This window comes from Danio rerio, chromosome 24 (assembly GCF_049306965.1).
Source record: "Danio rerio strain Tuebingen ecotype United States chromosome 24, GRCz12tu, whole genome shotgun sequence".
NCBI lineage: Eukaryota > Metazoa > Chordata > Actinopteri > Cypriniformes > Danionidae > Danio > Danio rerio.
This window is the reverse complement of record NC_133199.1, coordinates 35850308-35877500: the sequence shown is the minus strand read 5'-3', so window position 1 is coordinate 35877500 and position 27193 is coordinate 35850308. Positions and strand designations below refer to the sequence as shown.

Sequence of the window (27193 nt, the reverse complement as noted above, 5' to 3'; positions counted from 1 at the left end):
TTATGTTCCTCTGTGTCGAGTTTCTTCGCTGGTGTTTTGTTTTTTCTGAATGCTTCCTTAATGTACAAGTGGCTCAAACTCGCTCATTTTGAGACAGGAACCGGTAGACCTGCAACAACTTTATGAGGTAAACACAAAACAAAACTTTCCATCTGGAGCTCCTTTATGGGACTCGACACTTGTAGACACTCGCTCCAACGGACTTGCGCGGCTCTCAGTCCCGCCCACACTCATCAGCGCTCGCAAGCTGACCAATCACAGAGCTTGCGATAAGCATCATTGCGTCCCTGTATAAGCTGCGATGTAGCATACGCTTGAGCTTGACGCAGAAGTATAAATCAGCCTTCAGTCAAGCTATTATCATAGTGTAGGATTTTTGCGACAGGATAGTTCAAACACACACTGCCATTTGACACTATTCTCTGCACCTACTGAGTCAGTGAAGGAATACAGACACACATCGCAAAATGCAGAGGGGAAACACAATTTTTCCCTATACGGCGTGTAGGATCAAATTCCATTAAAACTACACTCTTCCAGCAGTTCATTCTCGCATCCAATACCTCGTTTGTCACTAGGGCATGCAGGAAATATTTCTGAATTAAAGGGAAAGTGCAGAACTCCAGTTAAAGTCGACAAATTAAAAATGAAACACCCAAAATTATATGAAACTCTGGAGGAAATGTGGATAGCGTGATGAAGCAATGACATTAATCAATCTATTTGCTGTAACATGTAAAACAGGACCATGAAAGGAACATTCAAAAAGCAACTCATGTAAACACCTTAATTATATAATTGCCTCATTCAGATTAAGGCAAATCATTAGATTACTGACGTCCATGTAAACGTATTCAACTTTAATATAAAAACGTCTTCCTAATAAAAATCAGTGTAACCCATGTTTACTAAAAAGCAGGATTAACTATAATGCAATATTTAGTTTTAATGTAATCTGTACATCTTGCAGGTAAAAAAAAAAACACTTAGGGCCCAATCATACACTCGGCGCAATGTGGCGCAAGGCGTGGCGCAATAGTCTTTAGCTAGTTTCAGCTTGGCGCAAGAGTCGTTTTGAGGCGTTGCGCTACGCTGTTTAAATAGTAAATGCATTTGCGCTCAGATGTGCGCCCATAGGTGTTCTGGTCTAAAAAGGAAGGCGTTCTGAGGCGCACTGCTGGCGCGTCGCTATTTTGAGAAACTTAAATAGATTTTTCATTAGACCAAAACAAACCCGGTCTAAACTCCGGCGTAGAGTTGCGCCTCGCTTACACACTGCTTAATACGCACAAGAGAGCAATAGGCAAAAATCTTTACATGTGAAAACATTTTAATATTAAAGATATATTTAGGATATAATAAGAATAGATATAGAATATAAATATAAAGGATTAAAATATTACAAAACATTATTTTCTAGCCTACATAAATATGAAAAATCACTGCTTTTATGTCTTCTTCATCTCGGGAGGCTTTTTCAGTTCATTCATAACAATTTGCTTTTGTATAATGTTATTATTATTAGCAGTATTATTCAATATATCCATATTTATATTTGTTTTATTAAAAACAAGCTTAGATTTGCCCACCCGTCAGGTTTTAGACCATATGGGGCACAGCATGTGTTTTAGGATATAACTCAGGTTTTTGAACACACTTCGTTATTGTTGTTCATTTATTCATTTGCTGGAAATTAGAACTGAATTTAGAAATTGTTTTGAAACAAATATTTCCGCTTAACAAACACAATTAATTATTTATAGGCTAATTGATGTCTGTGCGTAAAGGTTTTCCTATCCAAGAGCGAAAGTGAAAGTAGATCGATTATCTCTCATTCTCACGCAGTAGATGCTCTGTTTAACAGTTTTCTGTAAAAAAAAAAAACTGTTAACTGTTTGCTTGTGAAATGCTCAGTTTTTCCACTTAAACTTACTTTACGTCCTGTAAATAGCGAATGCAACGCAGCTGGCTCTTAAAGGGAATGGGAGATGAGACTCTAATTGGTTTATTCTCAAAACACACCTATAACTCATTAGGAAAATAAACTCAACCCTTTTAAAGCGGATTTTTCCGTCCGTAAATTAGCAAAAATGCGTTCTGACATGTCCTGAAAGCGTTTGCGCCCTGCGTTTTGTGCTCTGCGCATGGACCGTCAAAATAGAGCCCATAAAATGTAATGTAAACAGACCCAAAACAATGTATAATGTGATAAATGATAATCACATATTTACATTGCTAAAATAAACTACATTTAAAGTTAATATGCTCAAATGAAACAAAAGTTCTAAAAAGTACATAAAAACTAAAATAGTCAATTTATAATTTAATATTATACAGTAATATTGTGCATAAAAGACAAGATAAAAGGACATTCAAAATGGTAATAAGTACTCTAATAGCAAAATGAATAACATACTGTAAAAATATGATAAACTATACACAGAAAATAGGATCTCGTGTAATAAAATTGATGATTTTTTTATGGTCATGCTTTATTTGAAGGTAATTCTCACTAACAACAAACCATTAACTAAGACTTTTAACTTAAACTACTAATTAGGTGCTTATTAATAGTTAGTAAGGTAGTTGGGTTTAGGTGTTGAGTAGGATTAGAGGTGCAGAATAAGATCATACTTTATAAGCACTAAACAGCCAATATCTTATAATAGGCAGGTAATAAGCCAGAAGTTAATAGACTGATATCTAAACTTAAGTGTTACCATGATTATTATTGCACAGAAGATTAGGGATGGGGAAAATGACTGTAAATATATTTAAAACATGATTGTGTTTGGTGGGTGTTTCTTGGTTTACCTCAAAAGACCTTTTGCACTACACTTTGCTGAGCACTTCATCTTCACTGGCCGATCTTCACTCATGTGGCTGAAATGTGACGGTAACATTGATCCAAATACTGAGTCACTGCCTCAGTTTATGGATCAGCAGATCATATAGAGCAAATCAAATGCTTAATTAAAACCAGCATGAAAGCCCATATGAAGGCTGTTTCTTTCACTTTTCCTGTTCAAATTAACAATGCTTAAAGGGACAGTTCAGCCAAAACTATTAATTTATTCACTATTTAATCAAATGGTTTCCTTTTTTTGTGGAGTTTGTTTATGCGGAGTTGGAGTTTTATGGTGTTTATTCTGTTAAATACAAAAGAAGATATTTTTAAGGTTTCTATTTAGAAATGAAAAGCATCATGTGAGAAACGAGTAATGGAAATGCCAAAACGAAAAAAATACAATTATTTATGCTCGTTTGAGGTGGTTCTGGACTTTTGTGAAAGGGGTTTCATGCGAATAATAATAAATGGACACACAATTGCCAAATGAACTCTGACGTAGCAAACATTACACGTAGGTGACAAATCAGTCGCCATTATGCTGGCCTTGTTACTCTAGGTTACCAATACTACAGTCACCAGCTCTAATAACTTGATGGAAACACCTACAGTAATTTGCATTTGTGACTTTTTTTTTTACCTTTTCTTTTTCTGAGAACTTTAGAAAGTTTTGCTTCACATTATGAAAACAGCTACTGATTGAATTAATTTGTTCAAATGACTGATTAATAAGGAAGTAAAGCAATTGACTACAATTCACTAGATTCATTCAAAACAGATTCATTCAGCAATGAAACTTTGAGATGAGTAAATGTTCAGCTTTTGTTTGGAACAATAGCATCATTGGCAAAACCTTGTCTTAAATGAAACTCCCACTATATGTTAACTTTTAAAACTCATTTGAATATCCTTCATGCAGTAAAGGTTATAAAAGTGGATTTAAAGGGGATGGTTCACCTAAAATAATAAAAAATTATGTCATTATTTTTTCACCCTTTACTTTTTCGGAAACCAATCATTTGTTTACTCAACTATGGAAATCAATATTTACAGATTTTTTTCAAAATATTTTCAGTTCAACAGAAGAAAGAAACTCAATGTTTGGAAACAACTGACCGTGAGAAAAAAATTAGTGAATTAATATTTTGGGGTGAACTATCCCTTAAAAAAAGGTTTGATTGATAATGTCATGCATATTCTTAAAAAATACCACAATATCTTATACATTAAAAGCATAGTTATTAAAAAAGTGAACATTTACCATTTACCCTAAAGCTGATACAAATCCTTATGATTTTATTTTTTTATGTTGAGTACAAAGAAGATAGGCTGAAGAATGCTTGAAACTGTCTGGTAGCCATTGATGTTTACTGGGAAAAACAAATATGAAAGTAAATGGCTACCAGTTTCCAACATTCATCAAAATACATATTTGTGTTGAACAGAAAATAAGAAGCTGAAACAAGTAGATGGTGAGTAAACAATGGTGAAACTATTTTTCAGGGGTGAAGGCTAACTTCAAACATTGCATAACCTTATTAACTGAACTGCGTTCGCAATAAATGGTCTGATTTAAGGTGACTTTAGCAGCTTAGCAAGCACATTTTGGTGGAGAATTTTAAAAATATCTCCTAGTCAATGGAAAACGGACTTGTTTGATGTTTAAGTAAGCCGTTCATTTGCATCTCATTTGTCTCTGGAAAGAAAAGCTGAACTGAACTCTCATCAGATCTCCATAGCCACCCCGCTGCTCTGTTTTCACATCACATTCGCCTTTAAGTATAAAATCACTGGTCTGTGACATTTTATCAGATTTTCTTGTCTTTTTCAGTCTTGAGATGGACTCGTTTTGCGTACATATCTGTGAACTGCTCCCTAACAGAGACTGAGGAAAAACGTATTTCTTTTGCAAGCGCGTGCATGTGACACAAACAAAAGATTCTGGGTTATTCAATGAGAGGACTTACATTACAGGCTGCACCGAGACACTGAGTTTAAAGTGAGACAGAGGAGAACAATTAGCATTCAAGACTTCATGTAGTTCACTAAAGGTGCGGGAACTTTCCTATCCTTTGCAAGAGAACAGGAAAGACGCCCTCTTGTGGACACGAACGGTAGTGAAAAGCCAAATGTAAACAACATGATATGACGATTTTTATAATGTAAATACACAAGCGACAATATTAACACATGAGCGAAAAATATTTCATAATATATTAATAAATACGTGATTAGGATGTAGAAAAACAATGCCAAAGTGTAATTTATAATGAATGTATATGCATATTTATATATTTATAATCAGCATAATCAATGACTCTAACAATTAAATGATGATGATAATACAAAATAATTACTTTTTATATGTATATTTTATAAATTATGTAAATACTTTATAAAATGTGTTATAAACGAAATTTAAGTATGCATTTGGTTTAATGCAATGTAGCAATTTAATAAATATACACTGTAGTTGCTTATTGCTAGAAAAATGTATTACGTAAATGTATCATTTAATAATATATAATATAATCGATCTGTAAATACATTTGGATACCTATAGTTGCTGCTGTTGGCATTTTTAAAAAATATATACCTATTGTAGTACAGTACCTGTTATTTACTGGAGTTTGGTGTTGGGTTTCTGATGTAGGATTCCGTGACGTTTTTCTCCGTGGGCTCTCCGCTGAGAGAGCGGAGCGGAGCGCGCATGCGCAGAAGGGAGAGGTATGGTTGAAAACTCGCAGTCCATCGCGCCGAGCAGAAGAGGAGCAGCACAACTAAATGTGACTTATCAGAGCATCATCATCATCACATCTGCGCCTCCGGGAGACAAAGAGACGAGACGAACTGTAAAGGAGCAAACAACGCGATCCCAGCCTCCCGGAGTGATATGATATCACAATTAATATTATATCTCTCGACGTGACGACTGTTTGTCTGCCTCAAATGTTTCCAACCCACTGAGACCGGGGGGATTTATTCCTTCTTTTGTTCTTTGCTTTTTTTATTGACTATAAATAAAAGCAGCCAAAACGAATAAATACGGGTCATTATGGTTTTGTTAACACTGCATAACAGAAGAGGCTTGAATTGCTTGTGCGCGCAGTTCTTGCTGTGGATATTATGTGCGGTGGACGGAGAGGAGCAGCAATTCAGTGTGGAGGTAAGAGAGATCCACAGACGAGATGATGCTGATGTCCTTCACGTCTACTGTATATTGGCCACATAAACATTGAGCCATTTTGCATGGGCACTTCCTCTAATGTGAGTGTTTGCACGTCTAATCTCAATCTAAATGCACATATTCAAAGTTTATCAAATGTAAACAATACTACAGTATGCAGCAGGAATGGCTTGCGTTGCTAATTCTAAGACTTGTTGGCAAATGTTTACACAAAACCGAAAATCCCAGCAGCTTAATTTGAGCAAATAAAGTCAACGTTAATGCATATAACAAGGCTATTTGGTTGCTTCGTAAATAAAAAGCAGCACTGCACTTACAGTATGTTGTGAAGGAAACACCTTTGGTAGGTATTATCACTATAGTAATCTGCTACATAAGGACTTTTTCATTGTTGGTGCTTCTTTAGTTTGTTTGGTCAGCAGGAGAGTAAGGTTTTACTCCATTCTCAATCCATGATTATGGTACAAAAGCTTGCATTTTCTCTTTTCATGCTGTACACAAATACATGCACACATATTGAGGTTTGCTCTATTGGCAACATCTGATTCACGAAAGGGCGGAATAAATCAACTGGACATGACTTGATATCCGGCCAGTAACCGAAGAAGTCAACCTGTCATTACAGCCTAAATATTGTAATGGTAAACATGCTGTTACTGTTCAGCTTTTCATTTTTATTAGAAGCGAAGCAGCAAAGCTTTCGCCTTCCAAACTTGCCAACATTATAAAAGTCTGCAGTGAATTTACAGTCGGTCAGAAGTTATGCTCAAATGAGACAGCTGTTTGTGTTGTTTGGAATAGTGAGCAAAGTTTTTGTCCTCCTCAGCTTATAATGACTTAAGCGCTGGACGGTGTTGCAGAGGCAGACCGCCTGTTTATGAGCTTGACAGTTGTGTCAGATGCCCTTTATGTTTTTAGTGGAGCCTAAAATTTGTGGCAAAGCAAACAATAGCCTGAGACGCCTTAAATTTTCATCCTGACAACTGTTATTCTTTGTGTCTCTCGGAAGACTGCTATTTCGAAGTCTGAGATTAGAGGCTCTTTCTGGACAGCAGCAATTCTGTTACATTTTACGGTACCATGTACTTTAAAAGTCACCATGTGTTTATACATCTCATCATATGAATAAGCATTGTGTGATAACGCGATAAAAAGCGAAGTGGATATCAGATTGTATAATTCAAATCAACTTGATGCAAACTTCACTGGATTGTCTTGTTTCTTCTCATAAATAAAGGTTCTTTATTGTAAAGTATGTTTCAAAGAAGAACATCTAACATCAGTTGTACTTTTCCATCACTTCAACGCTCTTAAAAATAAAGGTTCTTTAAACTACAGTTCTATGAAGAACCTTTAACATAAATGGAACCTGGAAGATTTTGGTAACACTTTATTTTGATGGTCCATTTGAGTATTAGTAGACTGTCTGACCAGACATTTAACTGACTATTAGAAACTTTGCAAGTACATGTCAACTTACACTAACCCCAACCTAACAGTCTACTCATATTCTAATGAAAATTAGTTGGCATGTAGATACAATGCAACTAAAATTCAAAATACAAACCATCAAAATAAAGTGTGACCAAAGTTTTTTATGGTACCAAAAACTAGGGCTGCACAATATATCGTTTCAGGATCCATATCGCAATGTGTGCATCCGCAATAGTCACTTCACAGGATCTGCAGTGTTGAATTGGGATTATATTTGACTATATATATATATATATATATATATATATATTTATATATATATATATATATATATATATATATATATATATATATATATATATATATATATATATAGCCATAGGAGTTTTTTTTACCATAATGGAGCAAATGTCATGTTTTTAAGACCTGAGCACATCAGGGTAGTTTAAACCATTCAGGCGGAAGCAATTGTACCATTTGAAACTATAATAAAAATATTTTATTTAATTATTCATGCAGTGACGATGCTATGTAGTACTATAATATATTGGATTGTTCAATTTCTGTACCGGAATTTTTACCAAATAGAGCTATTTAAGTCATCTAGTGAAATTGCATTCATATCACAGCAAAACAAAACATCGCAATGTCAAATTTTCCAATATAATGCAGCCCTACCAAAACACTTAATACATATAGACAGAAAGGCCTTATTTGGAACTTTAATAAACAGAAAATTAAGTAATTGCCACAAACCTACATTGTATAGAATGATTTATGCACCAGAAATATATTTTATTTGGTAGACGTTCATCATAGAACCATATTGTCCAAAAAGAAACATGAAGACACCAAAATGATTCTTGGCATTGTTTAAGAAATCCTACAAAACACCATTTTGATCCTTTTGTAAAGTGCAAAAGTTTAATGAATGCTAAATGTTCTTCATACAATCATAGATGCCAAAGAATCTTTTGTTTTAAATACAATAGTTCTTCAGAAATAACCTAAAACACCTACTGTATTGACTATTTGTGTGTTGGAAAGGTAGCATGAATGTTAAATGTTCTTTAGAGAACCATACATGTCAACTAAACACCAAATAAAAATGGTTATTCTATGGCACTGCTTTAGAAATATCTCTGAAAACCTTTGTGAAATACGTAGGTACCTAAAATTTACAATTCTGTATTAATTTACTCACCAAAACCTGTGACAAAAAAGAAGAACGTGTTTTTTCCCTTTGTCTTCTTAATGAAAGCCAATGAGGTCCAAAAATTATTCTTCAGAACATCTTTTATTTTTTTGCAAAGTCAAAAATGTTTGGTGTGTAAACAATCACAGAACTTTCATTTCTAGGCAAAATGTCCATTTGTATAAATGAAACATTTAATCTGACTGGGTAAAAGAGTACAGAGGAGACAGACAGAATGCATTTTCCACTTGTCTGATGTTATAAATGGACATCGATGTAAAAACATTGAAGTTTATTGGCGCGGTTTGGCTTAAATGGTCTGCTGGTGTGGCACTGTCAGAGGTTTATATTGGTTGCTTCCCATATGCATAGACAGTGTATTTTTTACTGCAAAACTTGCTTAACTGAAACCCGTGGCAAATTCTGAATGTGAAAAAAACTATTAAAAATTATTTTAAACAGGTTTAAATTACAAGTACACAAGCCATCTACTCATAAATGACCTCAACATTATAATACCTTGGTAATACCCATGTCATTATGCAAATTTGTGTCCACATAAATCATATAAACAAGCATAGACAAACACACACACAGATACAGGTTGGTGTTTGTGATTTATGAAGTCTCGTAGGCGTACAGTATTTTATACTGTAAAACCTGCTTATTATTTGGCTTTTCCCTACGCTTAATCCAACCCTTACTGAAACCTGTTGTTTTCATAAACCACCTCAACATTGTAAAATCTATGTCATACCCTTTTTATTATGCAAATAATCCTCATAAATCACATAAGCATACACACAGAGTGGTTTTTTGTGATTTTTAGGTATCTTCATAAACATTATGCATTTTAATACTGCAAAACCCACTTTTTATTTGGCCTTACCCTAACCCTAAACCCAACCCTCACTAAAACCTGGCAAATTTTGAAAATGACAAACCTGTTAATTATGATTTTAAACTGTTTTAAATTACGATCGTCCCCATAAACCACCTTAACATTGAAATACCCAGGTCATACCCATGTCAGTATGCAAATATACTATTATGTATTTATTACGTACTATTACATTTATGTATAAATTTGTTTGTCCTCATAAATCACATAAACAAGCATACACACTGAGGTAGGTTTTTGTGATTTATGAAGTCTCTCCATATGCGTAAAGTTTTTTATACTGTAAAACCTGCTTATTATATGGCCTTACCCTACCCTTAACCCTAAATTCAACCCTCACTGAAAACTGTGGAAATGCATATGAAAAAAAACCTTGTTAAATTACGATTATCCCTATAAACCACCTCAACATTGTTATACCCAGGCCATATTCATGTCATTATGCAAATTTATGTCCACATAAATCACATAAACAAGCACACACTCACGCAGGTTGTTTTTTTATTTATTTATGAAGTCTCTGTAGGTGTAAAGTATTTTATGCTTTAAAACCTGCTTGTTATATGGCCTTACCCTACACCCAGGGCCGGCGCGTCCATAGAGGCCACCTATATATAGGTGTATCCGCGCAGTTAGGTGTTTCCTCAGTTAGATCCGCGAATAGTGCGCTGGAAAAGAGGTCCGCGACACTTCACTTCACTTTCATAACCGGTCACTTTCGTTTTCACATTGTGGTTGAGGGCGGCATGAACGTCCTCTGCCTAGAGCGGCAGCTCAGCTTGCTCCGGCCCTGCCTACACCCAACCCTAAACCCTACCCTCACTGAAACCTGTGGCAAATTTTGAATATGAAACCCATTAAGTATGATTTTAAACAGATTTAAATTAATATTGTCCTCGTAAACCTGTTAATTATGATTTTAAATCATTTTAAATTATGATTGTCCTCATAAACCCGTTAAGTACGACTTTAAACCGCTTTAAATTACAGTTGTAGTCATAAACCACCTCAACACTGTAATACTTAGGTCATACCCATGTCATCATGCAAATTTGTGTCCTCATAAATCACATAGTTTTTTTTTTTGTGATTTGAGGTATCTCCATAGACGTAATGTATTTTATACTGCAAAATCCACATATTATATGGCCTTACTCCACTCCTAACCCTAAACCCAATCCTCACTGAAACCTGTGGCAAATTTTGAATATGAAAACAACCCATCAAGTATGATTTTAAACCAATTAAATTACCATTGTCCACCAATATTGTAATACCTAGGTCAAACCCATATCATTGTGCAAATTTGTGTCCTCATAAATCACAAGAACTCAAACACACAGAAGTTCAGTAGCTTCCAGAAGGATGACGGTTTGTATCTTTCTGAATGACGGATCTGTGCGTTAACCGGAGTTTAACCTAAATCTGTCGAGCGATTTGATGCCAGAGCACTGGCCGGCTGACATTTTGACCCTCTCTGTAGGACTGAGGTCAGGAACCGATTGGTCACTAGGCCACAGAATCACTTCAATTCCCTCCTGTCTGCTTTCCACATGATTAACGCCGTTTTAGCAGACGCATTAACTGGCTTTATTGTGTTATGGTTCAATATCTATTCAAACGTACAAATGTACACACACACACACTCATAGTACAGTAGACAAGGTCTTTTTCTCTTTCGTTCACTCGCTTGCTTTTTGTCTCCGAATGCGTGCGTGTGTGTTTTGGAGAGAGACATTATTAATAGTGTGTGACAGACAGACAAAAGAGGGATTTAACTGGTGCGCGGCGAAGGCGGTGAGGTGTGTTATAAAAGAAACCATTGACAAACTATTTGGTCTTTTAGAAAGCCAAATTATTAAGAGCTGACAATGGACGTGTAATCTTTTCTTGGCAGATCTTGCGCTTTCCATATGCACTGCTCTCCGGAGGTCTTTCAGTTGAAGAATAGCCCCCCAGAACCAGGCGAGAGGAGCTATCTCCTGGGGGTACAACTGATTTATTTTTTAATTAAAAAGTAAGATTTATTAAGTGGGGAAAGGAAAAAAAAGTTGTATTAATATAAATCTTTCGGATTATGCAGGCGTTATTTCCTGCATTGTATAGATTTAAGTCGTCACGTCATACAGAAAACGCACGCAGCGAGCTGTAAAATAGCGGCAGAGCTGTCATTTGTCAAAAAGCGCCACAGTGAACAGATAAAGCTCTGTCACACCTCTCCAACAAAGGCGTATTCTCTGCAGAATGACATGTTTGGATGATGTTTGTCATTTCGTATAACATGATGTGTGTGTGTGAAAAGGAGTCAAGCAGAGTTCAGCCTCCATTTTTCTATTGCTGTTTTTTTTATTTTGCTAATTTTTTTGTCAAAGCGAGAGCCAACTTTATTTCTGGCGCCTTAGTGATTCACCTTAAAATCCACATGCTGGATGTATGAGGCTGGTGATAGCTAGAAAAAAGAAAAAGTTTGCAGTGTTTGTTCAGATTTTAATGATGATCAGAATATGTTTCATGCATCTGCTCTAAATCAGGGTGCCCAAACTTTTACAATTGTAACCACAGGGAGTGACACTGACAACAGAAGGTAGGATCCATATGCAGGTTTAATCGTAGTCAGGCAAGCAATGGTCAATACAGGTGTAAACAGGTATATTGAGACAGTCCAGAATCGTAGTCATATAACAGGCGGGAGGTCGTAAGGCAGGCGGCAGACTAAGACAACACAAGGCTAAGGTCAATAAACAAGATAACAAGACAAGGAGAACGCGTTGTAGTGTTACTAGTACAGTTAACAAGACTCGGCAAACTGAATGAGTGTGTGTGCTGCTTAAATAGTGTGTTATCAGTCTTTGACAATCCTCAGGTGGTGCGAGTGCAATCAGTCTAAATGAGGAAGCAGGTGTGTGGGCGAAGAGCATGTATGAAGTTGAAGTCCATTTACAAACACATTTGTAGTTCTGTGAGTGAGAATGTTTTCCAGCGACCTCTGGTGGTTAGAGATCGCTGGTGAATGTGACAACAATATTGTTGCCATGGTAATTTTAATTTATTAAGACTTACAAATAAATAGAAAAAATACTTTAATCTTATTAATAATAAAATAAATATATTTTTACATCATATAATTACCTATTTATTGATTTGCTTGTCGATGTCTTGTGCATTGTCCGGTATTGTAACGACTGGGGGGGAGTGACACTCACAACAGAAGGTAAGATCCAATATGCTGGTTTATTCAATGTTGTCAAGCAAGCAGTGGTCAAATCAGGTGTTAACAGGTATATGCAGGCAGTCCAGAATCGTAGTCGTATAAACAGGCAACAGGTCAAAAGGCAGGCAGCTAAACAGGAGAACAGTGAATACAAGGCTAGGGTCTAACTCTGAGAAGACAGGGAAATGCGTTGTAATGTCACTTGAAAGCAAACAAGACTCGGCAAACTGGAAGCGTGAATGTGTGGCTTATGTATGGTGTGATATCAGTCTGTGACAAGGTTCAGCTGGTGATTGCAATCAGGATAGATGGATGACCAGGCGTGCGTGTTGGGAAGAAGTGCATGTATGAATATGTAGTCTTGGGAAATGCGGAAGTGAAGTTCAAGTATAGTGAAAACCAGCGATCTCCGGAGAACGATCGCTCGTTAGCGTAACAGGTATCTTCGCGTAACAGTATTTACATTTTTTACAAATCTGATTTATGCACAACATTTAATTCAAACATTTAATTTCAGTTTACTTTTTTTGCAACAATAAAACAAACAAAGGTTTACTTTAAATTAGAAATAACGATATGTTAAAAGCATTTGCCCCAACCTTCTCTGTCTCTTTGGCGGGCCAAATTAAAGGTTACCATGGGCCAACTTTGGCCCACAGGCCCTAGTTTGGGCATCTCTGCTCTAAATGGACTAGATATGGGGATGGTTTAGAGCTTGTCATTTCAAATTTAATGCAACCTTTTTATTTGTTCGTTTTATTGTTAAAAAAGCTAACTGAGATGAATTGTTTTAAATTACAGCATTTAAATTAGTTTAAAATCTGCATGCTGTCAGAGGACAATGCAGAGACTGTGGTGAGCAAATCATGGCAAAGGCAGATTCTGCTTAACGAGTGTATTCAGCGCTGAACTCCACTGTGTAATAAATGTCATTGTCTTTGTTTTTATTTCAATAAGTTATAATTAAAAAGGTTATACTGCATTAGTTAATACAATTTAAAGTGATGTTTATTTTTAAATATATTATGAAATTACCCATGGCAACTTTAATGTAATTTGGTATATTTAACTTCGGCCCACGGCTCTCAGTGATAACTGATTTTTGACCCTTCATACGAAAAAGTTTGGGCACCACGATATAAATGGACAGTTTGAACTAATTCAGGTGGATAAACTAAACTAACTGTACCCATAATCACCTGTTAAATATCTTTGCAGAAAATAAAAAAAAAAAATCCTTAATTTCACCAATCCAAGGGATAGTTCATTCCTAAAAAATCATACTTTATTTACGCTCAATCAGTTCTAAACCTGCTTGAGTTTCTCTTTTGTTTGTTAAACATGAATTAATATATTTTTGAACAATGTTAAAAACCAGTAACCCCTGACATACAGTTGAAGTCAGAATTATTAGCCCCCCTGTTTATTTTTCCCCATTTTCTATTTAACGGAGAGAAGATAACTGAAGATAATAACTGATTTATTTTATCTTTGCCATGATGACAGTAAACAATATTTGACTAGATATTTTTCAAGACACTTTTATACAGCTTGAAGTGACATTTAAAGGCTTAACTAGGTTAATTAGCTCAACTAGGCAGGTTAGGGTAATTGGGCAAGTTATTGTATAACGATGGTTTGTTCTGTAGACTGTCAGAAAAAAATGATCTTAAAGGGGCTAATAATTTTTTTTCCTTAAAATGGTGTTTAAAAAATTAAAACTGCTTTTAATCTAGCCGAAATAAATCAAATAAGACTTTCTTCAGAAGAAAAAATATTAGCAGACATACTGTGAAAATTTCCTTGCACTGTTAAACATCATGTGGGAAATATTTAAAAAAGAAAAAATATATTCAAAGTGGGGCTAATAATTCTGGCTTCAACTGTATATAGGTAAGCCAATTACACTACGCAAGATAATGGCTACCGGGTTTCCAATATTTTTAAAAATATCTATGTGAACATCCCTTTAACTTATTGGCATTTCGACTATACATCCAAAAACTCACAATCTCGCCATTATGAATTTACATCTCAGAGTTTTGACTTTTTTTTTTTCCTCAGATTTCTGAGTTTATATCTCTACACCTCAAATCTGAAGGTAAAACTCATAAAATCTAAATATTCTAAGAAAACAAGTCAGAGTTGCAAAACACCCACTTGCATATTCATAATTTAAAAATTCGAGATGCACACAATTTTTACAAGTCCAAATTGTGACTCCAAAATTTAATTTTCAAAGAGAGTCCAATTTTGACAAATTAGTTTTTCTGTATTATATTTATTATTAGAAACAAGCTTTCATTCGTTTGGCTATTGCATTTATCATCACTGTTGCATATACAACATATTTAATTGTACCATTTAGCTTTCAAAACATTACATCAAAATCAATCAATGAAATCGTAAAAATCTCCCAGCCTCAGCATCCATGCATTTGCTCTACATTGTGTCATCATGTGCATTTCCAGGAGAACTCGCACTTCTCTCTGTTTTGTCGCATGTTGCGTTCACACATGGTCTCTCTGATGTCAGTTTGGCTCTATACGGAGAGCAGATTTCCTCCACTGAGGGGACGACACATCCGTCTGTTTATCTGTCAGAGTCCTGCGACAACCAAAAGCGCCAGCTCGACCCAAACACTGTCGCAAAACCAAATGCATGGTTCTGACTTCATGCAATGTCTATTTCTAGCTTTCTCGCTGCCCTTTTCTTTCCTCCAGTCTCCACTCTTGCTGTTTGCCTTGGCGTAATGTTAGTGTGCTGAAAGAGACTGTTGCTCTTCAATCTTTAATGGCACGGGTGATTGCTGGTGTTGAACAGACGCACATGACACTATCGGCTCTCTTGAGATGTTCGGGGTTTTCTGTTGACACCGTTGGGACTTGGAAAAATGCTCTTGCAGCTCAATGCCGTGATGACAGGATGCCAACTTCACTTTTACACAGAATAGACAATGACAAAAAAAATAAGGAGGGTATTTAAACAATCTGCAGCGTAAAAATGACTTATTTTTGGTCGTTAGAATAATTCAGACGAAATGTAAATGGTAAATCAGATTTATGCCTTCAGAAATATCAAAATCTTTGAAAATCATTTACACTTGAAAGCTTACTGTATTAAAAAATTGCCAGGGTATATGCAGGTTTCCTAAAGGTGATTTCAATACCTTAATAAGACTTTTTAAAGACCTTTTCAAAATATTTTAAGACCTCATCGCAATTTCAAGTTCTAATCCATATCAAACCTTTAACTTAATACACAGTTGTTAATAAACAGTTGTAGTTAAATAAATCAATCAAGCACAACCATGCAACAGTACTCAGATAAGCACGGAACTCGTCTTTATCAAACTAGGAGTATGCAAACATTTTCCCATTTTCCCCACATCACCTTTCCTTGTTTGTCGCAAATGACCTGACATCACCTGGATAAAGGAGTTTGGCCGGATGCGCCCCGGCTCGAACCAATCATGTGGATTGAGCACACCATTGTTAATATTAGGAGGTAGGATTGGGCAATGTCCACCAATTTGGCATCGTACGATGTCTAATGTGAAACATTGTGATGGACGGTGGCGTCGTCATCATGTAAAAAGCGGGGGTTAGGGTTGGAGGCGGTGTTTGACAGAGTGCGCGCGACGTGTCTGAAGAGCGAGGAGGGATCTGGTGGTGATGGGCGAGAAGGGTGCACGACTTAGAGGACCAGGAGATTATCACTCGTTTGCAGGGATCCGGGAGACTCCTGGAACTTCTGGGAGACTTGGGATGTCTAAATATCACTTTTAACAACTATAGTGAAACGTGACTCAGCAGTACATCCTTGATAAACCGTCCAACGTGCACTGCTCACTGGAGCTCAGATGAGCGTATGACAGTGTGTGTGGTCATGTGATGTGTGTTTTCAGCGGACAAGGGCTGTTCTGAAATGCTAAGTTAAACAGTGTAGATGTGGATCATTTTCGTACTAAAATGGCATTTATATATATATATATATATATATATATATATATATATATATATATATATATATATATATATATGTATATATATATATATATATATATATATATATATATATATATATATATATATATATATATATATATGTATATGTATGTATGAAGAGCTAGATGCAAAAGCCCTTTGAGAGCAAAAGCAGCTATATCCTGGGAACCAATCAGAATGCACAAATCAAATAATTTGTTTTCAATGTAGCAGCGCGCCATACACTGGCTTTTATGAGGAGACTGTTTTATTTTGCTTTCAATTTCGATTTTAAAAGACGGAATTTGATGAACTGGTTGAGCCTCTCTGACTGTCACTGAATGGCAAATGAAAATGTCTCTTACCTCAAAACTCTGCATTATAAGAAATAGAAAACACATTGTAAAGTCAGAAGTGTAATGCATTCATAACGTTTTTTCTCTTACAATGTTTGCATTGTTCTACTTGCATTAAATCTAAATCCCAACTACCAGAAATGACAACAGTTTGTTAAAATTTGATTAATGTTAATTTTAATGTTATTGATTAATGCACTTAATGACACAATTCATTCATTCATTTTACTTCTGCTGTTTCTCTGGTTTATAACAGCAGAATGAACCGCCACTTACTTGACAGATTTATGTATTTTAGGTCATTTGTACGTTTAGTAAAATAATTTCTATTTGCATCTTTAGCGATTTTTCAATTAATTACACTGTCTTGTATCAATAGGTGGATTTAGAGGTTTTTACAAAAATATATATAAAAAAAAGAAGAAAAATATATATATATATATATATACACACACATACACACACACACAAAAGAAAATTTACCTTGTTAAAAACCAAAAAAACTGTCTAAAGTGACATTTAAAAAAAAAAAAAAGTCTTTTATTTACTAGTTAAATGCCTTTTTATTACCTATAAAATGAAACTTCTCAAGCTGGTATTAGAATGATTTTCTAGTGTAATATCTAAAGTCATGACAAAAACAGGTGATTTTGCTCACAGTTTAAGATTATAAAGCTGAACGCCATGAAATGCCACCAGTCTACAGAGATTTACAGAGTTTTTCTCTGATGCAATCGGGATATCACAATTAACCTTGAAAAAGCCAAAGCAAACACTAGCAGATTACTATGGTATAAATACAGCACTAAAACATACAAAAGAGAGAGATCTACTTAGAAAGTCACTTATCCTTTAATAATGATTTGATCAGCTGTAGTTTGAAATCACGCTGAGTTGTTTTCCTCTAAGGGGTTATTATGTGCTTTCTGTCACTATCTTGTGGCGGAGCATCAACCGTTTTTGCTCTGCTCAGTATGACAGGCTGATGGATGCGAATCTTAGAAATGATAAACTGTTTAAATAGGCACTTTACTTATAAATTAACTGCATAGTTGCAATCTAAACAACAACATTTTTGCCTAAAAAGCCTAAAAAGTACATTATGTTGTCCAACAGCTGCAATATTTGTCAAACTGTAGTGAGTCTATTATCTGATGTCACTCTATGTGGGCGGAGTAATACACAAGGGTGAAAAGGCTGTACGAGTGCTGTTATTGGATAATATTGCACAGCTATCGGCTCAGATTCGAGAACCAGACTGAACTGTTGTATAAATATAAATCACTGTAGTTCAATCTTTCCATATTTCCATTAAAAAAAATAAAAATGTACCATTAAATAAATATTGTTGTCTTCTTTATTGGGAAAAAAAACATGGACTTGAACTTCCATTTCAATGGAATGTCATTAAATATTTAAAAAACACAAAGACTTATTTCACAAAAAATAAAATCATTTAAATCCATGTCATGATTTAATCATGCTGTATAATGAACAGTAACTTTGTAAACCTCAAGATATCTCACATACTGCATACAACCAAACATTAAGCTGTAACCAGTACAGTAAGTGCAGTACCCACCATAGTACACTAATATTCTGAACATGCATCAGCAGACACAAAGCGCTCCCTGGAGGAAATGAACAGCGAATGAATGAAAATGTTGTGTTTGGAAGCATGTTGAAAAGTTAAAAGTGTGCTAGATCCGTTCTACAATGGTGACATTCTCTGACATTTGGCCAAAACAGTCGGCAGCGGCTGATGGAGGGCAGGAGACGCAGGAGATCCCATGTGCGATATGACGGTTCGGTATGTGTCCGGATGAATTATTTAGTGCGTGTGAAAATGGATAGCAGAGAGCGATAGGCCTTACCCACACACTTACACTCACTTAAGCACGAGTGACGCAAGAGATCCCATGTGTCTGGTGTCACAGCTCAGCTAAAACACACAGCCGATGTGCTGAAAAGGGCCAGTTTTAATAATATAAGCTACATGAGTGTGGATTGATACCAGAAAGAGACTGCTATATGCTTAGAAACACACAAATATATATATATATATATATATATATATATATATATATATATATATATATATATACAGCAAAACCTTTAGGTAAATGAAAATACATGCTGGGAAAAAGGTTAAATCGCATATTAAAATGCGTAAGCCTAGCAAAACTTTCAGAACTGCCACGTACAATCAGTGTTGCTTTACATTTTAGAAAATAGCTCACATTTTAGATGATACGTGCTCATTTATAATCTGATTATGCCTAATAAGCTGACAATACGTGGTCATGTACTCCTTTTACTTGAGTAATATTTATACTTATGCATGCAGTAGGTCCATCACATATCCCTGATGCAGACCCTGACACACACCTTTTAAAGGTGCTGTATGTATGGTTTTGAGTTTTTGAATATGTTTGCTGATATTAAATAATCACGCTAAGTGAATGTACTTGTTTATCTGAAACACAACACTAAAGTCAGTTATGCTACTTTGAAAATGTGCATGACGTTTTAGACTGTCGGTCTTTGTTTTGGTCTGTGTAACTCCACCCATTGCCCGTTTACCCAATTAGATTTCGGGATCCCAAATTGCTTATTGGATCAAAACTGGATTTCATTTCAGTCTTGAAGACTACGTTAACTGCTATTTCGACGCAGATTGACAGTTATACAAATCCACTAATTAAACAAATATTATGAATGTAAACATTAGCTGATCAGCTCACATTGTAAGGCTTGATGTTGGCTTTGTAAATCTGACAAGTCAGGGAACGAAGAGCTGGGTAAAAAAAAAAAAAACACTATTCGATATTTTGAATTAGGACCACAATGCCTAATTCAACCACTGGGTTTAACCCTACATACAGCACCTTTGAAAAAAAATCTAACTACACATATTAGCGACACAGAATGCAAGTCCCAACTAGGAACTCTGAATCAATACGTTTGTGTGTTTATTTTATAAGCTGTTGGTTTACAGTTATAAAAATCACATGAAGTGGTAAAAATGTTGCCAACAGTAAGAATATTACGAAATATAATCCTTACTTTATCAGCTCACAATGTAAGGCTCGATGTTGGTGTTGTCAATCTGGCAACCTGCATGTGCATCAAGTCAGAGGAGAGAGGGCTGGGTAAAATAAACAAACAAACAAAAAACTATTTGATATTTGAATTTGCAATGCAATACCTAGTTCAACCACTGGGTTCAATCCTACATACAGTACTTTGAAAATATTTAACTAAACATGGTGGCGACACAGAATGCAAGAGTGTTTAACAAGTTTTAAATGCAGATTAGGAGTTTCGGATCGGTACATTAGTTTGATTTTATTTCATGATTACAGCTGTTGGTTCAGAGTTAAACAAAACCAAATGAAGTGGTTTTAAATTTGCCAACACTATGAATATTATGAATGTAAACCTCAGCTGATCAGCTCACATTGTAAGGCTTGATGTTGGTGACATCAATCTAGCATAGTTTTTATAGTGTACAATATGGAAATTTTTTAACAGGTATTGCGATTTCGATTTGATTTGCGATTTAATTTTATAGTCAATTTAGGTGCTGGTTGTTGTATTTCCTTGTGCTGTGGCAACAATTCTGCAACAGCTCCTACAAATTACCTGTATTTGTTCAGTGTCTCAAACCAAAATACTCCCATATTACTGATATGCTGTTTTTCTTTGATATTAATTTGTCTATTAATGCTTCTGAAGTGGCAGACGGCATCATCCTACTCATCCGCGCTTTTGTTTGTTTATTTGTTTTTATATTATTGTGAGTGTTCTGGATAGTTCAGTCGCGCAATTCTGATTGGTCAGAACTGAATTGCTCACTCAATTGGTTAGTAAGACTTGTCACACATACAGACGGTAGATATGAATTTGTTCTGGGCAGAGGAAATTAAATAGCACATATATATTTCATATAGCAGCCTCTTGTGATTAGCATCGCTTTAAATTGTGATTGCGATTCAATTTCAATTAATTCCACAGCCCTAATGTACAACGATAACAGTGTTTTTGAAAAAAAATGCACTTTAAACCAAGTTATTATTCATGTAGTAAATGCAAATTTCAAAATAAACATTCAAAATCTATTAAAATCCAGATTTAATAAAGGTCAATTTAGCATTATAGGACAATCCCTTAAAAATAACGGGATTGGAAAGGTTTGTGAGCGATCAGCTGCAAAATTTGTGTTCATGTCTTTTCAGCACTAATGTTTTCAATTTATACTGTAGTTAATCCTGACAGGACTAGTAGAGTACACAAATTAAGCGCTTGCATAAAATTACAGGTATAATGTAAGGTAACTTACAATTCACATCATCAGTTGTGGAGACTCAAGCTCAGGTGATCTCCAGTTTTTGACTCATTTTGAAACACATTGAATCAGTGAATCAATCTGAATGGAATGGATCATTTGAACCAGTGAATTGTTCGCTTGAGAACAACTGAATCTCTCCAGTATATGTATTAACTGACAAAAATGATTCACCAATTCACCAATCAGACCCTGCTGTCGTGTGTCTGAGAGCAGTTCAGACACAAGTTATTTCTCCAGTTCAAAATAGAAATTTAGGCCAGTACATTTATGAAAATATTATGTAAATGTGCCCTTATATCCTAGAAAGGTTCTGTGACTGGCTTCTCAAAGAGTGGCATAAAGAGTGACACAGGTATCTTCTCGTCTGCCATTGGCCAAACAGAAAGATAACCTTGTCCCCAAACTTCCCTCATTGGCTGAGCCATTGTTGCTACAGGCTGACTGGCACACTCAAAGCCACACTTTTTTTAACATCAATATATAGACATTTCACTTCTAGAGTTAACAAAGGAGGACTTCAGGAGTATTTCTGACCACCAAACTCGGCAGACCCTTTTTTATATGTGTTCTGCATGCATCTGTACGTGTTGCCATGGTCTCATCCTCTTTCTGAGGGCGGCTCTTTGCTAATGAAGCGTTCCAGCGGCCTTTAGGCTTCAGCTTTGATGTTTCTATGAGGCTAATTAGGCCTCATTTGGCTTATTAGCTAGTGATCCATGAAGCACATCAGCTCTGAAAGTTCACTGGCGTGGTTCACTGATCAGAGAACAGCGTCAGGTCCGGTGTGGCCTGAATCATATCATGTGTGACACTGGCTTGACCTTTTTTGGAGTTTAAAAACAATGGCTATTTTTGAGTATTGTTATTGTTGAAGCATTATTTATCATAAATCAAGTGTAGTAAATGAGTAGTTTGTGTCCATTATGATTGGTCATTATTGACTTTCAATTCCAGTTAATGCTGACTTGCAAATTTTCCCTACAATGGGAGTTAATGGTGACTATCAACTGTAACCAACACACAACCAAATCTTTCAAAACAACTTCTTGAGTGTTCAACAGAGGAACAAAGTCATAATTGTTTAGAGCAAGTGGAGAATTAGTAATTGATGACAGAACTAATTTAACTAAAATATAGTTAAAATAAAATAATATTTAAAAAGGTAATTAAAAAAAATGATAACTAAAAAATGTTAGCTGAACTACTGTAATCATAAATTCAAACAATAATGTAAAATAATCTAAAACCTGAAGCTAAAATTAAAACAAGTACAAATATTACATTAATAACTTAAACTACAATATAAACAAAAACATCAAGTATTAATCAAGTTAAAAATGTAAATAAAATAACTATTCAGAAACTATTTTAAACAAACTATAAAGCTTGTTCAACGTGATAATAATATGCTAACAGGATCGTCCAAACTTGGTCCTGGAGCGCCGGTGTCCTGGAGAGTTTAGCTCCAACCCTAATCAAACACACCTGAAACAACTAATCAAGCTCTTACAAGATATACTAGAAACTTTCTTGCAGGTGTGTTGAAGCAAGTTGGAGCCAAAGTCAGCAGGACACTGGCTCTCCAGGACCAAGTTTAAACAATCCTGTGCTTAAACTTGTTAGCAATGTGCTAAATCCTGCTTACCACATGCTAAAATATGCTAGAAATGAGTTACAAAATGCTACTAGCAATATGCTAAAGCATTTTATCCATAGATATTACCATTAGATGTCACCTACCATGTTGTTGCCTATTGGAAGGAATGCGTCATTAGAGCCGCCATTTTAGTACAGGGTAGCGCTCCCTTGAAATTAATGCAGTACCAAGGTGCAGTGGAGGACTATAGCCAACATGCTAATAATGTTTGAAACCACAATTGTCTTTCAGCTGTTAGTGTTAGCTGGTGTAAGATTCTGACGGTATGATAACTTTGGATAAAGATATCATGGTTTCAGGGTATTGTGATTACTGCACTAATACATGTTGTTTTTTTAATTGTCTGGGTAAAAAACAAAACAAAAACAAAAAAAACTTTTTTTCCCATTGAACACAATATATTTTGTATTAAGAACGATTTTATGTGTTTTGCAACAGTAAACATCCAGGCAAAATAATTCAAATAAAGCTGCGATCACATTAGAGTTTAAGCATGCGATATTCTGTTGTGCGGCTCTGCGAAAAGGAGCGGGATTAAACAAGCTTATTACCGTACGTTCACACCGAAAGCGGCGAGAGCGTCCAAGGTCACTCTGGCCGCCCTGGCGACAGCGCTCTCTGCCTTCAGCTCCGGCGGCGAGAGCGTCAAAACTCGCTACATTGATCTCATATTTAAAGGAGCCGTTGCAGCATATCAGTTACATTCCTGCATAAAACATGTTTCTAGCGTAAAAATGTTGCGCACTTCTTATCAAATTCATACAACAATGGAAGATCAAGTTGCATGTGGTGTGGCTTTGCTCTATTTATCCAATATGTGTCCCTATGTCTGAAATATCCTGAAGCAGCAGTGCTGTTTTGTACTGTCACATCGCGTGAGATTCCCGCTTTTTAAGATAAATTTATATAACATTAATCAACATCACTAACTCGCCAGTAACTTATTTAATGTATGTTCCTGTAGGAAAAAATTGTAAATAATTGGAAATCCGGCGACCGCAATAATCAAACCCTTGGGAACAACTGTGGTCGGAACCAAAGTTCACATGTCTGTGTTCTCTGAACTGCTGTCAAGCGGTGGACGTCTTCATTCTGATTGCTTGCCGCCGAACGGCGTCATAGCTCATTACCATAAAGTTGACTTCATTTCAACTCTCCTCGACGCTCACGCCGACGAAGACGCGCCGCGCTGCTCCTCGCCGCTTATCGCCGCCGGCTCTCATTGAAAATGAATGACTTCCGGCTACTTTGACGCTCTCGCCGCTTTCGGTGTGAACGTACGGTTAGACATTTGAAAAAGCGAGCCATTGCTCCATGTTTGAAAGTTTTGTCCAGAGATGTCATGTTTTGATCCTCGATTGGTCTCACGCACTCAAGTGATGCGATTTCGCAGGTCAGAGTTCACCAAGCTTGAACTTTGCACCACAGCAACCTGCGAAACTCAATGCAAGACCCTGCGTTTCCGGTCTGACGCATTTGCGTCCGTATGAATGGAAATCTATAGGGAGAAAAGTCAATTGTGACCGCAGCTTTAGTCATTGACTTCTGCTGTCTTCATCAGTTTCAAAAATACAGATTTCTTTAAAACTTGAAAAGGCATCTTTAGATATCTTTCTTTTCTTTGGATATAATTTAAGCCACTGCAGTGTTCATCTCTATAGCATGCTAAGGTGTTCGTTTATAAGTGATTTGTTTTTTAGATGTCTGCTGAAGCGTAGGCTGACCAGTAGCTTTTGATGTGCATTTCCTTTTCTGCTTGAGATACACTGTTTACAATTTCTGTAAATTACACTGTATTTAACTGTAAAGTGAAGAGTATTTTACTATAGGACGGTTATGCGGGATGTCACTGTATTTTAAAGTTGTATTATAGGAAATATATTCTTGGCACCAGTAAAGCACAGTATTGTTTAATTTGCTGTAAATCAAAATACAGTAAAACAAATGAGTGTGAAACATGAGCAGTCACAGTAAGAGATTTTTTTTTTTTTCTGTCTGGAGAAAGATCCAAGAAGCTGGCAGCTACAAGATGTGTGCAAATGCTATGTTTCTAAAAATACTTTATATTCTTGGTTTAATCAAAATAAACACAAATAATTAGCAAATGAAAACTAAATTGGTGTCTGTGCACTTAATGATGTATGGTATAAATGCTAAAAAACTAAATGAAGTTGTAGAACTGCATTTACCTTAGGAACGGTATGACAGAAAATTTTTGCGGTTTTAAAATCTTGACTTTCCAGATTGCGGTAAACGTTAAAACTGTTAATTATCCCTTGCCTATATGACAATCAATAAATAAATGTCACTCTCTTGAAACACACCTGTAAAGCCCCAAAACTCTCACACGTTCATATCCAAAGAGCCAACAGATCTTATAAGTTAACATGTAAATAAATTGAAATAAACTATTTTATAAATATATATTTAAATCATGTTAAGTTTGTTGAACATGACACGAATATGCTAAAACATGTTAGCAATGTGCTAAATCCTGCTAACCACATGCTAAAATATGCTAAAAATGTGTTACAAAATGCTACTAGCAATAAGCTAAAGCATTTTATCAACATGCTAATATTGTTTCAACCCACACACGTCTTTTAGCTGTTTGCAAGCCACTTAGCAAGCACTTATAGCTGTAGTACTCTAACTTGCTTTGACAACAGCATATACCATTAAATAAATAAATGTCAGTCTCCTGAAACACACCTGTAGAGCCCCAAAGCTCTTTGTTGATTTGGCACACATCCACATCCAAAGAGCCAACAGATCTTGTGTCCTGATTGTGGTTTTTAATGGCCTCCGTCTTGGGGAAAATGGACCAAACATACTGTGTTCCCAAATTTAAAAGGACCACCAAATATTCTCTCTCCCTCTAGAGGTCCCTTGGGGTATCATCAGTCCTCAGAAAACCTTCTTAAAGGCACAGCACAGCAAAACAGAGCCAAATGCACAACTATGAAGAAAAAATAATAATAATTAGAGACCGTTTGGCAATTCTCTGTTTTAAAGTTTTCACTGGATTTATTGGGCATTTGGTTGAGAAATTTGTTAGCATTTATATTTTTCATTGTTTAAATATCTGATAATATTTCTTCCAAATTCCACTTTTGGTCAGAATGAAAAAAATGCACACACATCAATCTAAATAGGTGTTCAGCTAAACAACAAAGAATGCAAAAAAATCATAAAGGCGGCAACACCAAAGCTTCAAAAATATACATTTATTAACTCAAAAAAGCTCTCACAAAGTGTAAGACATTTCTGATGAAGAGCCAGCATGCTTGAAACATCACACGCTTTGCGAGAGCTTTTTTAAGTTGATAAATGTATATTTTTGGAGCTTTGGTGTTGCCGCCCTTATGATTTTTTTGCACTTTTGGTCCGAATAACAAATGTTTTCGCTTGTTGCAATTGAAAATCCACAAAATATTGCTTCCTTAAAGAAACACTCCACTTTTTTTACCTAGAAGTAACCTAGGATTAAACAGTTACCATTTTTGAATCCATTCAGTCGATCGCAGCATCTAACAGAAGCATTTTTAGCTTAGCTTAGCATAATTCATTAAACCAGATTAGGCCATTAGCCTTTCAATTGATGAGAGTTTTAATAATTTTCCTTTTTTAAGGTTGACTTTAATGTAGTTACTTTGTGTACTAAGACAGACAGAAAATGAAAGTTGCTATTTTCCAGGCTGATATGGCGAGGAGCTATACTCATTTTGGCGTAAAAATCAAGGAATTTTACACAACGATTTCTTTATTATGTCGGCAAAATATAGTTCCTAGCCACATTGGCCTAAAAATAGCAAGTCAAGCTAGTCATTTTTAAGTGAGATGCTAATTGTCTAATCTGATTCAATGATTTATGCTAAGCTAAGCTAAAAGTGCTCTGGTCAGACCCGGAGTTCAGATGAATGTATTCAAAATGATAAAACTCAGCTGTTTAACTTTAGGAAGGTTGTAAAATGAGCCTATTTCCAAAAAGAAGTAGAATGTTCCTTTAATTCTTCTTAAGTAAAAAAGAAAAAATGTTTCTGAGTATTGTATTTTCTAAAAATGTA

At 35.6% G+C, this 27193-nt stretch overlaps 1 protein-coding gene and 2 long non-coding RNA genes across 4 annotated transcripts in view; 1 reads left to right on the top strand and 2 right to left on the bottom strand.

Annotated features, from left to right (window-relative positions):
- Positions 1–5980, bottom strand: part of LOC141380746 (uncharacterized) — a 113789-nt gene extending 107809 nt beyond the window's left edge. The window contains exon 1 of the long non-coding RNA XR_012399498.1: positions 5462–5980. This is a non-coding gene — a long non-coding RNA (uncharacterized lncRNA). The remainder of the gene's footprint in view (positions 1–5461) is intronic.
- Positions 5565–27193, top strand: part of mmp16a (matrix metallopeptidase 16a (membrane-inserted)) — a 105825-nt gene continuing 84196 nt past the window's right edge. For both annotated transcript variants that reach the window (XM_073940970.1, XM_073940969.1), the window contains exon 1: positions 5565–6014. In XM_073940970.1, the coding sequence (XP_073797071.1) occupies positions 5904–6014 (111 nt within the window). In that variant the 5' untranslated portion in view covers positions 5565–5903. The remainder of the gene's footprint in view (positions 6015–27193) is intronic.
- Positions 15071–25997, bottom strand: LOC137489263 (uncharacterized). Its single transcript, XR_011008663.2, has 3 exons — positions 25839–25997; positions 20185–20266; positions 15071–15713 (listed from the first exon to the last, which is right to left on the bottom strand). It is a non-coding gene; the product is annotated as an uncharacterized lncRNA (long non-coding RNA).